This window comes from Ambystoma mexicanum, chromosome 11 (genome assembly GCF_040938575.1).
Source record: "Ambystoma mexicanum isolate Mex_15411 chromosome 11, UKY_AmexF1_1, whole genome shotgun sequence".
Lineage (NCBI taxonomy): Eukaryota > Metazoa > Chordata > Amphibia > Caudata > Ambystomatidae > Ambystoma > Ambystoma mexicanum.
The window spans coordinates 400,287,195-400,304,473 of NC_090934.1; the positions used below are offsets into that span (position 1 = coordinate 400,287,195).

The 17,279-nt window shown below is 46.8% G+C and overlaps 1 protein-coding gene across 16 annotated transcripts in view; it reads left to right on the forward strand.

Moving 5' to 3' along the window:
* PACSIN3 (protein kinase C and casein kinase substrate in neurons 3) overlaps positions 1–17,279 on the forward strand; it is a 564,411-nt gene that overhangs the window by 369,428 nt on the left and 177,704 nt on the right. For all 16 annotated transcript variants that reach the window (XM_069623167.1, XM_069623169.1, XM_069623177.1 and 13 more), the window contains one exon: positions 8,399–8,634. In XM_069623167.1, coding sequence (XP_069479268.1) covers positions 8,399–8,634 — 236 coding nt within the window. The remainder of the gene's footprint in view (positions 1–8,398; positions 8,635–17,279) is intronic.

The following is a 17,279-nucleotide window of genomic DNA, read 5'->3' on the forward strand; positions in this document are numbered from 1 at the left end:
GGGGATTGTCCACTGTAATGTAATGGAGTAATATATATAAAACGCGACAACACGGCCAGAAGGCATCTAGGTGCTAAGAAACAGCCAGTAGCAAAGTCCCCTACGGAAATCTTCCGAAAATGTCAAGGAACTGAAAGTAAGTCTTAGCCTTCCAAAATGCTAAATGGTCATTAATGCTTCATAAATAATTAGGTAGCGCGTTCCACAAGCCAAGTGCGAGAGTGGAAAAAGCCTGACCGCCGACCCAAGCTCCTTTTGAAGCGAGGGACCCTCAGAGGGTTTTGGGACTCCGAATGGAGCCACCTTGAAGGAGTGTACAGAATGAGTTTCAAACTGGGGATACTCAGCACCCAACTGATAGAAGGCCCGATGAGAAATGTAGAGAGTCTTAAACTCGATGTACCTAGGCACAGGAAGCCAATGCAATTGATGAAAATGATCTTGAGAGTGGGACATTCAACCAACTACAAGAGCCAGCCGGGCTGCAGCATTCTGAAGGAGCTGCAGTCTTTGAACCATGAAAACTGGCTGGCCAAGATGAAGTCCATTGTAGTAATCCATAGAACCAAGAATTGAGACTGTGAGAACCTTTGCTCGAGACTCAAAGGGTAGAAATGTCAGTCTTCCTCAAAATGTTAAGCTTCAAGAACCAGGAGTTGCATACGGATGCAATCTGGAGCTCCCTGGAGTCTGAGGATTGAACTTTAACACCAAGACTTTCGACGGAATTGACCAGGGCCGGACATGAGCCAAAAGAATCTGGCCAAAAGTCAGTGGTCCAGGCTGCCTGCGATTCAGCAGCACCCGTTACCATAATCTCAGCGTTTGTACCGTTTAACTTCAGACAATTATTTGCCATCCAATACCCCACTGCTGTAAAACAGTTCCTCAATCGCGACAGGGGATCACTTTCCAGAGTGTCAAGCTGGAAAAGTAGCTGTGTGTGTCATCGGCATAGGTACAGAACCTTACCTTATGGTCCTGAATTAGATCTGCCAGGGGGCGTAGATATAAATTAAAAAGAGACAGTGACGATCTCTGGGGACACCACAGGTCACCGACCTTGGGAAAGATTGAAAAGGAAATAATGACACTGTTTGCGTACGCTTCACAAGAAAAGACTTAAACCAGGCAAGTGGTGCCCCAGAGATTCCTATTCCCTCCAGGCCCTTCAACAGTATACCATGGTCGATCGTGTCAAAGGCCGCAGAGAGGTCTAGCAAAATCAGAACTCCAAAACTCCCCGTGGTCTTGGAGGCATGTCCAGTAATCCAGGACTGAAATCATAACCATTTCCGTACCCCTCATGGGGCGGAAACATGATTGAAACTAATGCAGCAATGCTCTAGATTCTATGGAGCGTGAGAGTTGAGTAGTCCCGATAGCCTCCATAAGTTTCCTAACACATGGTAAAAGTGAAATTGGCTGGTGATTGGAAGCCAGAACTGGATCTAGCTGTGGCTTTTTAAGTAGAGGGGAATCAAGTGCATGTTTTCAAAGCCTCCAGGATAGAGAGCAAAGAAAAAGAAGACTGCAATGCTGCAGTGAAAAGTGGAATGACCACCGCAAGCGATCGAAGCACCCAGAGAGGAATCCAGTCAACCAGTGAGCATGATTTCAGCCTCTAAAGGGCCGCCCTGACCATATCATCTGTGACAACCTGTTCGATCCCAGGAATAGTTCTTGTGTTTCACGGCTGCTTCCAAGACTTATCTTCCATTTCATCGGTCTCATTACCCACAATAGAATTATGAATAGTCTGGATCTTATCATCAAAAAAGGAACTAATGAGATGTCACTGTGCTTGTGAGCACAAAGGATCAGTAGAAGGGGTCACAGATGAAAGCTCTTTTGCTACTTTGAAAGGTTCTCATGCTGGGCATGAAGCTGATATAATCCGTGCAGCAAAATGTTGAGATTAGGTGGCTCAGATAGCTTCCTGGATAGCACTGCAGAAATCCAACAATTTGAGAGGATATTTGTACATAATATACATACTATGCACCTTCCAGTTATAACCTTTGTCAGATCTCTAAGGCAACACCAAAACAACAACCTTTTTCTTCATACCCATAGGCATTTACTGATTGCTCCATGAAGATTGGTGAAAAAACAAGCATAGCAAAGCCTGTAACAACATAAAAAGATAAAGCTCCTCAAAGCGCTATAGTGACATATATTTTTGCAACTCTGCAGATAATATATCGGAGAAGTGCTGGTAATATTTGTTTTACTGCGTAATCCCATGGATGCACGACAGAGAGAGAGGGGGTGGGGGGGGGCGGGGGAGTTGGTTGAATTGGCCTGGGATGCTAGTCTTACTTGTATGTTTTTGGCCTATCTTTTTATTTTTATTTTCGAAACCTGGTACCCCTTTTGGGGGTGTTAAGCTTTACACTCCCAAATCGAGGGGGCAAGCAGGATCTCAGTGGGTGTGACCCCTCCCCTTAAAGGACACGAAATCCCTAGAAAGGGTCACAAGTTATCCCCCCTTGTCTCAAGATCCCAATATCTTTGTTGGATATATGGGAGTTACTGTATGATCACTTGAAACTTCCTATACAAATGGTTGATATGGTTACTGACCCTTTGTACACACCGTCCTTGCCTGGGACAGAAGAACAGTTGATGGTCCCACCCACTAGCAGACATGGGGATAAAGAGCCAATCAGCACAGGAGAGGTGCCGAGAGCGAGATGGGGATGCAGAAAGACACGCAGAGCGCATAAACCAAACATGGTTGACTGAGCAGCAGTGAAGCCTGTGGAACACTTACGACTCTGCTGGGACAGATGATGCAATTGCTTGGCTGAGAAAAGGGCCCGAGAACAGACTCCAAACAAGACCCAGGCAACTGGCACACAGCGAAGCGACGGACCAAACTCCCTCCAAAAACCTGCAGAAAGAAAATGCCAACTGCACCCACCCTGGGGCACAGTCAAGAGGCCGAAGAATAGTGCCGGTCTCCTGATGGGCACCGCCGGGAGATCAAAGCTGCATGCTGGCTCCAAGGAACCGGGAGGAGAGCGGTGATACCACCAAAGACCCTAAGGTGGGTGAGAGAGACCTGACCCCAAGGCGGGTTAAGAGAAGCATGGCATGTTCCTAAGGCGGGGAGAGGGAGCCGAGACCCCAAGAAGGTGTTGAGAGGAACGAAACCCCAAGGCGGGGTACAGTCCCAGAAGTGCCAAACTTGAGAGAGCGCTAGGACTTTTCTTGGTGGGGGAACCCCAGAAGAAAACCTAGATTGAGCATAGGAACCAGGGATTCCAAAGTGGGAAAGAAGCGAAGAGACATTCACCTTAACTTTGTATCTGGGCGAGAAGGCCATTCTTTTGACCAAGAGATACCAGGGTTGAGGTCACAAACCAGCTATCATTCATTTTTTGGGCGAGCACCCTAATTGTAGCTCTTTTCTTTACTTTAGCAGTAGGGACCGAATTAAGGTTCGCATAGGATACTGGACAGAGTACTTTTGTTTCTACGACATCCTGATTAGCACCCTTTTAAACTTCCTTTCTTAATAGATATGGGCAGAGAATGTTAGTGTGAGGTATAGCTTAGTCCTTGTGCATTCTAATAAAGGAACATTTCACGAAAATGCCATTTTGTCAGCCTCCTGATTCTGATCTGCCACACTCCTCCCTCTTCAATCTAAATGTACTGCCATCTTCCCAACATGCTACAAAGTTGATAGTCCTAGGCATTTAAAAAAAAATAATACTGCTCACCCAAACAATCCCTCCTTCTACCGATGCCCACAATGCTAAAACCATCAACAAAGTGATATTTAACCATATAGTAAACAAACTATTGAAACCCACCCTATCCAACCCTCTCCAATCTGGATTTTGCAGTAAACAATCCGCCTAAACCATTCTGAACTATATGTAAAAAGGTCTCACCAATGCTCACCACTCCAAATTGCCACCATCCTCATTCTGCTAAGCCTCTCTATGCTCAGGAGCACCACTCTTTCCTGCCTAGGCTGCAGACATCATACTTAATTGGGTGGCAGCCCATCGCCATGATCGCTCCTTCAACTTTTCATGTAACTGAATGATTTCCAGTGGGCGTCCCTCAAGGATCAATCTTGGGCCCACTCATCTTCACCCAATGTACCTCCTCCCTAGGAGAATCAGGTATATCCTTTGGCTTTCATTGCCACCTCTTTGCAGTTGATGCCCAGATTTTCTCTTTTCCCCCTTCAGCCATGACGTCTAAGAACCTATGACCAGCTGCCCCTCTGCCACCTTTCCGGATGGCTCAACACTACTACATGTTTAACTCATCCTAGACAGAAGTCGTCTTTCTTCCGGCCTTCATTGTCAGCCCTATTCTCCCTTCCCCATATCTCCCGATTGCCTCAGTCCATCACCCAATGCTTGCTAACTTCAGGATCCTCTGTGATGAAATGGCATTGAAGGTCACTAGTGGCGGTGTGGCCAGGTTTAACCATCTAAATATTAAGAAGAGCTCAATGTACCTCACCCATCACTCTGCAGAATTCTAATCTCCACACTTGTCCTGAAACAACTAGATTACTCCCCTTTACTTTCAAGCTTCACGCAAAGAACTTAACTCTGTTACACAGTCTATACAACCTACCTAGATCCTCTCTCTTTCTCGGTGTACTGCTACCACATTACTTGGCTTTTAATGCAAAATCATTCCCTCTTCTTTCAAAGCTATTAACACAGTAGCCCCCCACAACTTTGTTCACTACATCCCTCTAATTCCGTCACCCCCTTGTTGGTCCTCCACACCTCTCCATAATCTGTCTCCTACCCCTATGCACTACCTCTTCTCCCTAACTGCCTCCATCACAAGAATGCACAGTCATCAAAGCAATTCCATCAATGGTAGTATTTAAGAGTGGACTTGAGCTTCACCTGCTCGCCAGTGAAGGGACACTCGGCTCCCCTTTCTCATACCCCCAAACACCATCTCATCCCCAGTGTGAGACAACTGAATATATGTAAATTGTACTAATTTACACAAAGGCCCCTTGCCTTAATATACACTGTATTTAAGTAATTCTGACTGTCCCCCTGGCTCCCCTTTCTATGTACCTATGTATTACCCCTACATAACTGTCTTTCCTTTACCAATATGACCAATGCATCTTTGTAAAGGCCCCCCTACTGAGAGACTGCTTCTGCAGCCTTTTGCCGTATGTACAGTTTTTCTACCAACCTACCAAATATACACAGGCAATAATGTTAAGGAGAAAGAACAGGCACAATCCGGTGTAAATGGTCATGCTGCAATAAAACGTTTTGAATACAATAACCGCATCATTGGATCAATTCATCTGATAGAGTAACTAATGGGGCGGTATAGCATTATTTAAATGTCACCCTTGTTGGAAGAACTACAAAGAAACAAGTACACAAATACCATTGGCAAATCATAAAAAATGAACATGATGCACTTTTCAGGTGTGGTTAACGTGGAAATACAAAGAAAGTACTATACATTAGGACCCTGTGTGGGGGCTGGGGTTGAGCTCCTGGTATAAACCTGTGTTCCGAGTTCCCTGTGGCTGTGCGTCCCTCACCCTGTGCCTCCCTTACTCCCCCTGCACCCACCATGCAGCCTTTACCACCTGTGACTAAACGCAATTGGTGCTAAATGCTATGAAAAGGGGAAAAACCATCTTTCTCCTGTCCGGTGACAAGGCATCTGATACAGTCTGCTTTCAGTCTTCATTACATCAGCGTAATCAACACTGAAAACAGACACCTGTTGCAGACGCAGCGTTGCAGGACAGAAGAAAGGTAAGTTTTCCATTTTTTTTAAATGTCCTTAGCCATTCGCATCCACGTGTGGTTACTCATGGGTGCTAATGGCGATATGACCCTCTGCTTTGGGCCGAACATGCTGCTAACTGCACATCCGCCTACGTTAAGGGACACTAGCTTTGTGCGGGCTATTACTTGCAGGGTCGTCCCACTGCCTCTGGTCCTATCACCTGGAAATAATCTTGTGATGAGAACTGAATATTGCACATACATACACAATAGTTTCAGAGGAAACTTCTTCCTTAATAGTCAATGCCAATAAAATGGGGAAGATTTTAGCATTAAACGTAAGGGAACAGCAAGTGAGGACCCATGTTAAAGATGTAGAAATTAACAATGGGAGGACTTTAAAGTATATCGAAGGTATTCTGGTTGTCTATAAAGCATACTAAAGTAGATTATATATTGATATTTCTCTAGTGGATATAGCCACTAGCCAAGATTATCTAAATGCTACTCATGAATTGTTGATGGTGGGTCACCTCAAACTCTAAATACCGCCTAGTATAAGCCATAATACAGGCCTTCATTGGCACCAGTGAAAAGTAAATTGTACGTCCCAATGGCATACCGAACACATTATATAAAAGTAATATTGTGTTTTCTGTTTGTCCATCTCATGATTAACTGAACCATACTTCAAACATTGAAGGAAGCATAAATGGCTATCTTAAAGGGAAAAAAAAAACACTGGTTCATACCAGCCAATATCTCCACAACACGTGAATAGACAAAATCAACTAGTAATAGATTGAATAAAGGTATTGCAATATTAGCATGTCCCAGGCGATTCAGCATTGTTCCTGGTATTGGCACAACTGAATCTACTAATGCACTCTTTAAACGTCTTGTTGTCACAGAAACTGATCATTTTAATTCTCCCTATTCTACTGATGGACATTGAGAAGGCATTCAACAGGAACTTGTGGAGATTTCTATGGCGCCTCATAGAGAAAATGGGCCGCTGAAGAAAATGTATTTCCTGGATCCATGCAGTCTGTATGATCTCTTTGGCATATATCTTTGCAAATAGGAAATGTTCTACCACATACAACCACAGGCACAATACTGGGATGTCTACTCTCTCCCTTACACCTTCCTTGCATACGCAACACTGTTAATGCATTTCATCATGAATTGTCAAGCCATCCGGCTAATTATCGAAAGTGAAAGCATTTAAATTCTATCATTTGCAAATGAAATGGCAATTTGTCCAATAGATCCCTCGACTGCCATTAACAATTTAGAGGTCTCATAATCGGCACAGGGCCATAGCCATATACAAATTCAACGTTGGGATTGTCTAAACTTGCTGTCGTCCAAATTAGATAGCAGAACACAGTGATGCCAAGATTGTCCGATCTCTCTACAGGTCATTAGAGAGGGGTTTCATGTTCCATGCTAATTCTGGGAAATTATTACCTAGTACCATCACACAACATGAGGTTGACGTGATCTCCCATTGGCCCGATATATGCTTACCTCGTTCCAGCATACATGTGTGACCACCATGGCTAGTACATTTTTATATGCATCTGGTGCCACTGTTATCCCAAAAGGAAGAAACCTGAACTCGTAATGGATATCCCAATGTGGAGTACTCCTTAGTTTTCCTTTTGAAAGATTTGTCACTGAAAGTCTTTGGTTGTGGGGTGCCTTTGTTATTGTTGTTGGGTCTTGGTTTGTTCTGGAGGTTCTCTTGGCAGTTTGCGGTTTCTGTTGGATCTAGCTTAAGTATCTTCCTCCCCTGGGTCCAACTCTTGTCTTTTGCTATTGTAATCCTTTTCCTTGGCAAAGACCCCCCCCCCCTTTTTTTTTTTTTGGATCGTTGTTTTTTCATTGAAAAAGCACTTGATCCCCTAATATTAACTTCTGTCGGTAGTCTGATGGTGCTTGTTGAGATCCCTTCTTACTTGTCCCTGTTTCCGCGTCTGAACGTTGTTCACGTAGTAGTCATTGATTCGCTATACTTGGCTATCCTAAGGGTTGGACCCATACTTGTTTTGAAAACTAAAAACCCTGCCCTGGCGATAATTGTGTCACCACAATTTAGTTGTTTAAACATTGTTTAGTTTGTCATCTTGTTCTTGTAAATGTTATCAAGTATAATTTTTCATGGATGACTTGAAGTTTTACTTGTTGAAAAGGTTTTAACTTACTTGATTTCAAGTTCACCTTTTGCATTACATTAACCTCGGTTCAAACATTTCCCAGTCTTTGAAAACATCAGTGTGGAAACTTTAGGGACCTCTGCGGATGGGGAAAGGAAGTGGTAAAAGGATGTGCTAGCTAAGAATGACCTGTGGGTATGAACTAGTTTGCGTTGCGGTGGATATTCTATGATGGCTGGCAACAGATTTGGGATGCTAGCGTGGTTTCCTCGCTCTGTAGTAACTAGGATGTCATCCTTGGGTGGTAACTGGTATGCTATGATGGTTGGGAACCATGCTATTGGCATGTGTGTGTATTAAGCTGCTGTTCTCCATGATGGGTAAGGGCAGCGTGATCTCTTCTGTGGTGGAACTGCTGTGATGATTGGCAGCATGTTTATTTAATTTGTACCTCTCCCATTTAATCTTTTCTTTCTGCTCTAGGCCCCCAATATGGCACCCTGGAAAAGGCCTGGCATGCATTCCTAACAGCTGCCGATAAACTGAGTGAAATTCACCAGGAGCTCAGGGACCACCTGGCGGGTGCAGACAGTGAGAAGGTGCGGTCCTGGCAGAAGGAAGCCTTCCACAAACAGATGATGGGTGGCTTCAAGGAGACTAAGGAGGCCGAAGATGGATTCCAGAAGGCGCAGAAGCCCTGGGTGAAGAAACTGAAGGATGTGAGTAGTAGCATGAGGAACAGGGATGAATACATGGATATGGTGTGGAAGAGTGTGAGCAGGGAAGGGGGGGAGGGTGTATGAAGGTAGTAAGGGGCACAAAGAGCAGGTTAAGCAGCCAGATGAAAGGAGATGAGAATGGGAGTAGGAAGCAGGGAGTCAGAAGAAGATATGAGGGTGAGCATGCATAGAGGGGTATTGGGGCCACCAACCCATTGTTGGGATTATCTGGGTCCACTTTGTTTATCCCCCCTTAAACTTTCTGCTTGTGTTACTAATGTTTTCCTTTACTTTAGTGGCCAGAGGAACATCTACTTAAGTTTCTGTCACTGCAGCCCTTTTTGTGATCTACTGTCCTAGTAGCCAATTTGACTACCAGGACATGGGTGCTTCCTAAGCACCCCCGTTTTTGGTCCTTGAGTGATTATGTAACCCTACATGTGTTTTGTGGCGTAGGCTGGTTACTGCTGTAATTTTAGTATTGGTTTCACTAGGGGTGCAGTAATTTTTACATCTTTAGTTGCCAATGCACCAATGTGATGGGCAATAGTGTACTCATGTATTCATCCCTTGCTTTTTGGACCATGAGACGGGCTTAAAATGGCCTTTGTGCTGATAAACTCTTCCTCTGAGCCCATCCATGCACCCTCAGAATAGTTTAAAGGGAGTCCGCATGGGTTTCGTCCAAAGACAGTCCAATTTACATCGTTTGGGAGGATGGGCCAATATGTTTGCTGATTTTTAGGGCCAGCCCAGTTGGCTGGCCCTAAGAATTTGTGTGCTGCCCTATGGTGATTGGCCAGCCCTTGAGTGAATCTACTGGGGAGAACCTGTGCCTAACCCAGTCTTAAATGAAATGCTGGAGGCTGCTTCCGACGACCTGGTTTTGCCACACTGGCTAGACCCTGGCTTCTTTGTCCTTAATCCTAGTTTCATCCAAAGTTGCCAGAAACACATACTGTACTCTTCCTAAATCTCCTTACCGCCCCCCCTCAAGTCTTCCTTGCTGGTTGTACTATCTGTCCGTCCCGGCTAATGCAGTGCTGCGCTCCTGTGAAATCCTCCTGAACAAAGCGCCTTCGGGAGGGGGGGGGGGAAAGTTAGTGATTTGATGCCACTCTGCCTCTGCTGTCTTGCAGCATCTTGGGCCGCCTCCAACTGTTGCTCCCATTTTGGGATCAGTCTTGTTTGGTAGAGACCTCCAGCTCCTTTGCTAAAATTTTGCTAAACTTTGGGACTTTAAACTTTTAAATTCTATGGGGTTTGTGTTTTTCTTTTGGTTATGGAGTCTGACACACTCATAGGCATCTTTTACAATGTGTCGCACAGCACCTTCAAGTGGCACAGGCAAGTCTTTCAGATTTCCCAAAGGTTTAAATATCCTCTCTGGGACAAGGGAAAAAAGGGGGAAAAAATATCACATGTGGGCCAAGACACCCTGCCCACAAAGTCACGTAAGGTACAATATTATTTTTAAAGCTCAGCCAGACAGCATTTTCTCTGGCACACACAGTACTTCACTAAGGCTTACCCTTGACCTGGAGGTACCCCAAGAGTACCTGATGAGTCCTAACTGTGCAAAATCCCCCACTAGTCGATTCCTCAAATGAAGACCAGACTGCTTGAGGCATCACTTAAACAGGGCGCTGGGCGTTTTAATACTGACGCGCAGCAGGATGCTAAAGAGAGGGATTTTATTGTGGACATTTCTGAAAAGCCAAAGATAAATGCTCAATCAATTCTGATTTTACGACTGGTAAATAAACAACAAACCAGCTACTGCTAAATCTGTGAATGCAGAAAAGAATGCCAGTTTAACTCGGGCATCACCAAGGGGCAATTAATCAGACTATGCAGAGAGAACTATCTGCAACTGATGCAGCACTCCCAACTCCAGTGATTTCACACACACACGCCCATCTTCTCAATGGCCAAAAAGATGATTAATGCTGTGGCATACAGTGTTGAGAAGATAAAACTGCTTAAAGTGGCATGACATGTAGGGCCTGCTTGATGGTTTGCTAGATAACATCTGCTCGATAGCATCTTTTCTCCATCATGGGGTCTTGTGTGGATTCACATGCTCATGAATTTTCCCTGTCTTTAGGCTGAAATGGTCTAATATTCCCTGTCTATGAAGACTGCTCTTTCAGCGGCTGCAACACCAAAGGGATCATCCACAATCGTCACCTTTACAGCTGCAAAGGTTACCATGCTGAGGGTTTCCTTGCTGCTTGGGCCACTGTCAGCGTTTCCGACTGCTCAATCAACGACTGGCCCTTTTCATGCACCGAAAGCACCCGTGGTCACCTCTTTGCCTAATGGCTCTGGTTTGGTGAGAGATGAGGAGTTTCTACCTAGAACCACCAAGGCAGCACCTCTCTTCACGCTAGCACCTCAGGGATCCGCCAGCAGTTCCCCGGCAATACACACCAGGTCTGAAGAAGACCTGCCAGAGGGTTTTTACTCTGATCCGTAAGGGGATCAATGGGAACCCGATCCCATTCTGCCAATGCCTCATCAGGGGTCACCGACCTACTCAGCAGTTTAGCCCTCCACGGGGCCCACATCTGGTCCCTGCACATGCTGCGCCTACTCCTGCACCAATGGATATGTCTCTGGACATCTTGACCACCTTGCACACACTGATGGCTGAAATCCAGCAGCAACTGACCACTGCTCTCGTCTCTGTTCTAGCAAGGCGCCGTCTCAGTCTCTGCTGACTCTGCCTCTTAAGGCCCCTGTTACCTCTCAGCCATTGCCGATGGCGCTGCCCTGTGTGTCAGAGGAACACAAACGGACACATTTTATTATGTTCCCGTGGATGGGGAATCCCCTGATGTCGATACACCCTCCAGGTCCTCTCCGCTGGATTCGATCAGTTCATTCCACTCTGATGTCTAAAGCTGCCAAGCTGTTCAACCTAGTATAGGAGAAAAAGGAAGGTGTCCTTTTTGAATGACTGAAGTCCTCCAAGAAGACCAACGTCTCAGTTCCCCTGTTGGATGACATGTGGGAGGATGGCCTAGCTGTCATGAAGGCCCCTAATACTACTACTGCCAAAAAGGACTAGTTTGAGAAATAGTACTGGGTTCCAGACTCAGCCCCTATGTGTCTCAGTACCCAGCCCTTGCCAGACTCAGTGTTTTTCGGACACCGTTGGGAAGAAGTCTCCCGCCCTCTCGTCTTAGTCTATGGTTCCTCCTGACCAGGAGGGGAAAAAGCTAGATGCAGCAGGAAAGTACATCATTACTACAGCAGCATCAATAATCAAGTCTGCCAACACCCTTGTTATCCTGTCAAGGTATGACCGGGAGTTTTGGTATAAGTTGGGGCTCATCCTCGACTGCCTCCCTGATAAGAAATCCGAAGCTCTAGTCTTGTGCCAGGAAGGGGAGGTAACTTCCGACCATGTGAGCACGTCACCCTCGAAATCGTGGACTCCGGCTATCGCCAGATGGGCAGTAATGTGCCTCTCCGCCACCAGGGTTGGCTCAAGGCAACCAACTTCCTCACAGTTGTGCAGACCAAGGTAATTGACATGCTATTCAATGGCAATAACCTGTTTGGAAAGGCGGTCGACAAAACTCTACAGGCCATTAAGACCGACAAAGAGACCGCGCGCTCTCTGGGCACCCTTTCGCAAAGGAGGATGTCCTTTTGCTCCTCTAAAGGGAGAGTCTCAAGGTCATTCAAAGGCTACACCCTCCCCGTCCCCCCCATCGTCAGCCCTCACGCTCCACCACCCAGGAGGCTTATAGGGTATGCTTGCAGTCCTACGGCAGTGGCCCCTAACATTGTCGTCGCCCTCCATCCAGGGTGCAGATGATGCCAAAGCAGGTCCTAAACCTGCCCAGGACCCACGCCCCCACTTCCACACCCCAGTGGCATGCCAGTTATCGCAATTTGTTAACCAGTGGCGAAAGCTCTCCACAGACAAATGGGTGCTCAATGTCCTTGAATAGGAGCAAGCTCTGGAATTCCAGGACAAATGCCCTCACATTCCTCATTTTCCACGACAAGAGCTGCATGGAGCACAACAGCTAAAGGAGGTTCAAGCCATGCTACGCAAAGGGGCAATAGAACCTGTCCCTCAGCGCCTCCGGGGCTCTGGAGTGTACTCCTGATACTTTCTGGTAAGGAAGAAGTTAGGTGGTTGGAGATTCATTCTAGACTTGCGATACCTCAACAAGTTCCTCAAATCCCAAAAGTTCAGGATGGTTACTTTGTAGCATGTGCTTGGCCAACTGGAGGAAGGTGATTTCCTGGCAACCCTCGACTTGGAGGATGCTTACTTTCACGTGCTAATTAATCAAAAACACTGGAAGTGCCTGCGTTTTGTCGTTCAGGGACGCCATTACCAATTCAAGGCCCTTCCCTTTGGCCTGAAATCGCCACAAGAGTGTTCACCAAATGGTTGGCCCTGGTGGCAGCGCATCTGCGCTGCAAAAGAATCCACGTCTATCCTTACCTGGACGATTGGCTCATTCGATCTCGCTCTCACGCGCTGGCAATCCAGCACACGGCTGAGACCACCCAATCCCTGACATCTCTGGGGTTCTTGATATATTATCAGTAGTCTTGCGTACTGCCATCTCAGAACACACTATTTCTGCAGGCACACCTCAATACACACTCGTCTAGGAGAGGGTGAGGCCATCCTGGGGAAGTTCCAACGGCTATCGCCAGCTTCTGTTGCAACCCTCTAGTACAAGTCCCTGCTGGAAATTATGTCCTGCATCCATCTGGTTGCTTTTTGTAGACTGCAGATGAGATCCCTTCAAGAGTTTACTAGCACAAGGTCCGACAAGATCGCCCTCAATCAGGCATTCCGCCAGGCCCTGCAATGGCAGTCAGTTTGCCCGCATCTCTCGCAGCGCGATCCCGTCCTGATTCCGGCATATCAGGCGGCAGTCAAGATATGTGAGAGAGGCCCACACAGGACCATTCTCACACTAGAGGACTCTGGCTCCTGGAGAAGGAGCTGCACAACAATGTCCTGGAACTGCGGGCAGTCTTCTGGGCCTTCAATTCTTTTCAGCCTCCACTCCATGGGAAGGTCGTGTAAGTCTTCACGGACAATACCACCGCCATGTTTCACATACAAAAAAGGGGGCGGGACACGCTCCCCCGCGATCTCCCTGGAAGCACAGAATCTGTGGTGCTGGGCCAATGCTCAATGCATGTTCCTTATCCCATTTCACCTGGCAGGTGTCAAGAACACCATCACGGACTCTCTCAGCAAGGAACTGCGGTCCTGCAATTAATGGGAGCTTTAGCAGGTGCAAGTGTCTAGTCTCTTCAATGAGTGGAGTTGCCCTCAAATCTACCTTTTTGTGACAGCCACCAACGCCAAGTATCTGAGGTTTGCCAGCAGGTACCCTCAGCCATGTAGTCTAGTGGATTCCGTCTCGTTTCCTTAGGAGAGCCTCTTCCTGTACGCTTTCCACCGATTCCATGTTGCTACGTGTGATCAACACACTCGGACGTTGCAACTGCAAGATAATCCTCATTTGACCAGGGTGGCACAGGCAGATCTGGTACTTGGACCTTCTCCAGCTGTCGGTGGCAACAGCCATCAAACTGCCTCCACTGCCGTACCTTCGTGCTGGAGGAGGGTCAATCCTGCACCACGACCCAGTGTCTGAGCCTCACGGCCTGGCTCCTGCAGCCCCAGAATATTGGCACTTCTCGCTGCCTTTGGAATGGAAGAAGATTCTAACTAAAGCCAGGGTCCTCTCTACGCTTCCTTGCTACAAACACAAGGGGGGTGTCGCCTCTGGAAGTTTTCTCCACTGCGCAGGACAGCGCTGCAGCTTCTTAAGTACCTGCTCTCACTAGCCAAGACTTTGCCCACGCATCTATCCTGTTCCACCTAGCTGCCATGTCCCGGTACACCTGGGCTCCGTGCAAGTTCTCCATGTGGTCGCACAGGCTCGTCAATGAGTTCCTAAAGGGCTTCTTCAGAACATTTCCTCTGGTGAAGGCTCCTGCCCCAGTGTGGGAGCTAAACGTCTTACTGTCCAGACTGATGGGTCCTTCGTTTGTACTGATGCATCGAGTCCCTTTGAAGTTTCTGTCACGGAAGACCACCTTCCTGGTGGTGATCACGTCGGCTAGGCGGGTTGTGGAAATACAGGCTCCCTCCTGTAAACCCTCTATATTTGTCATTCCACTCAGCTAAAGTGGTTATACGAACTCATCTCTCATTTATGCCAAAGGTACTGTTTTCATCCAAACAAGCCTTTGGTTCCACCAGTTCTCTTTGCAACCCCTTCTTTGCCTGATGAAATCCCTTTTCATTCACTGGGCGTTGTGCATGCCCTGAAGTTCTACATTTGAACCTTTGAAAGACTTCTCAGCTTTTTGTCAACTTTGGACCTGTGGGACATGGGAAGGCCCTGTTGAAGGCTTCCATCTCCAAGTGGCGCTCTGGCTGTATCGTGCATTGTCATCGCCTGGCCAACAGACAGCTTCCATGCCGGCCAAGAGCCCACTTCACCAGAGCCATCGCAGCAACAACAGTGTTTCTCTCTGGTGTTCCCCAGCTTGACATCTGCAGGGCTGCTAAGTGATGTTCTAACCACACCTTCACAAGTTTCTACTTTGTTGACAGGGATTCCAGGGAGGTGGCCCGGGTCGGCCAAGCAGGGATGCGCAACCTGTAAGTTTGAGGTGAGTCTGTTACTTTTGTGACCCTTGCCACCTCCCGTGGTTGTGTATTCTGCTCTTAAATCGTATTCATGAGCATGTGAATCCATTCAAGACCCATGCTGGAGAACAAGAGTTACAGGTAAGTAACCTGTTCTTTCCAAGGCACAAACAAATGTTATTGTTGAGGACCAAATAGCTCCTGATGCAGTCATTCAGCAGGATGCAAAGCAGCCAGTCCAACTGTTTTGAAAACAAGATGCGTGGTTGAGGTAACAGAATTTAAGGCAGAGACTTGAGCCCAGCTAAGAAACAAAGGCGTATTGTTTTCTTGTCCCCTAAAAAGGGCAGACACATGTGATCATTATGGTAGGTAGGCCAAAAACAGAAATCTGTTCAAGGTTCTTCCTTTTGGCACAAAATCAACAACTCATTAAAGGACAACTGTGACATACTATCCTTGAAACTGTCGACCTCCCCCACAAACACAATCTCTGCCCATCCGGTCAACCGCCCACCTGGTCCCACGCTATCATTTAAAGAAGACCTACTTCATACTATTGCTCACAATATCAAGCCTTCATCACAAGCATTCCTCCTAGGCAATCTCAACCTAGGTCTTAACAACCTCACTGACCTACCTGGCACTTCCCTAGCCAACTCTCTGGCAGCTTTAGGTTTCTGCCAGTGCATCCATAACCCCACGCATGACAAAGGCTGCTCCTTCACTGGTTTGCGAATCTCAACTGCCACATCCCCATCAATGGCAATGTCCCTTGCCCGTAGTCAGACCACCATGTCCTCTCCTTCTCTATCCCCATCAGCCCACCTGACAAACCACCCACCAATATGTTACCACCCATTCTGGCCCATAGCTCCAGAAAATTAACTAAAGACAGCCTATTCCCCCTTCTTAGAGATCCTTAAACCAGTGCTCTTGGACACTCCTGACACCAAGGATCTAGTGGAGCTCTACCCTAAAACATTGGCCAATGCAATTGACACCATTGCCCCACTAGCACTAATAAAAAGCCAAACCGGTTGTTCACCTCAACTCCTGGTTCACCCAGGACCTAAAGGCTCTCGGAGCTAACAAAAAAGACTCACGGAAATCCACTGGAAAAAGAACCCCTTAGACACTGCTAAACTAACGTTTTCAAACCTCTCCTTAGAATACACAAAAGTGATCAAGTGATCCTCCATGCCAAAGCTACTACCTAAAATGCTAGAATAGCTAAAGCAAACTCGGACACCAAAGAATTATTTGCCATCCTTGGGGAATTTGAAGCCCCAGTCGCCCCAGCCGCCTCCTGGACTAAAGACCAGGCCTGGTGTGATGTCATACAAAATGCTATGCTGCTAAAAATTGAACTGCTAAAAAAGAAATATTGTATAAGTAAGATAACCTCACCCACTCCAGCAAGGCCATGCACATGACTCTCGCCAATCCCTCTGAGATTCCCTTGTTCACCTTCCACAGCATCTCCACCCATGAAACCCTACACATTCTAAAAAGCCTAAAACCATCAAGATTTAAAGGGGACATCTACCCGGCACCCCTGGTCAAAGACTATACTGGAGCACTGGCGCCATTTATCGTGGCTATCATTAACTCATCCTTCTCAACTGTTGTTCCCTCCAGCCTTAAGGAAGGCCACTCCTATAATAAAAAAAAAACTACTCTTGACCCAGCGTCGCCTAATAACTACCGGCCCATTACCACAGTGCCCTTCCTACTATAAATGCTTTAAAGAGCAGGCTATTTGCAAATACAACACCATCTAGAATCAAACCTTATCCTAGGGACCCGCCAATCTGGCTTTTGCCCAGGACATGGCACCAAGTCAGTTCTCCTCGACCTGAAAAACCAAATAGACGAGATTCGATACCAAGGGAAACCTGCCCTACTACTCCTCCTAGACCTGTCTGCAGCCTTTGACTTAGTCGTCCATAGTTTGCCCTGCCCCCACATAACCGCCTCAGCATCCTGGATC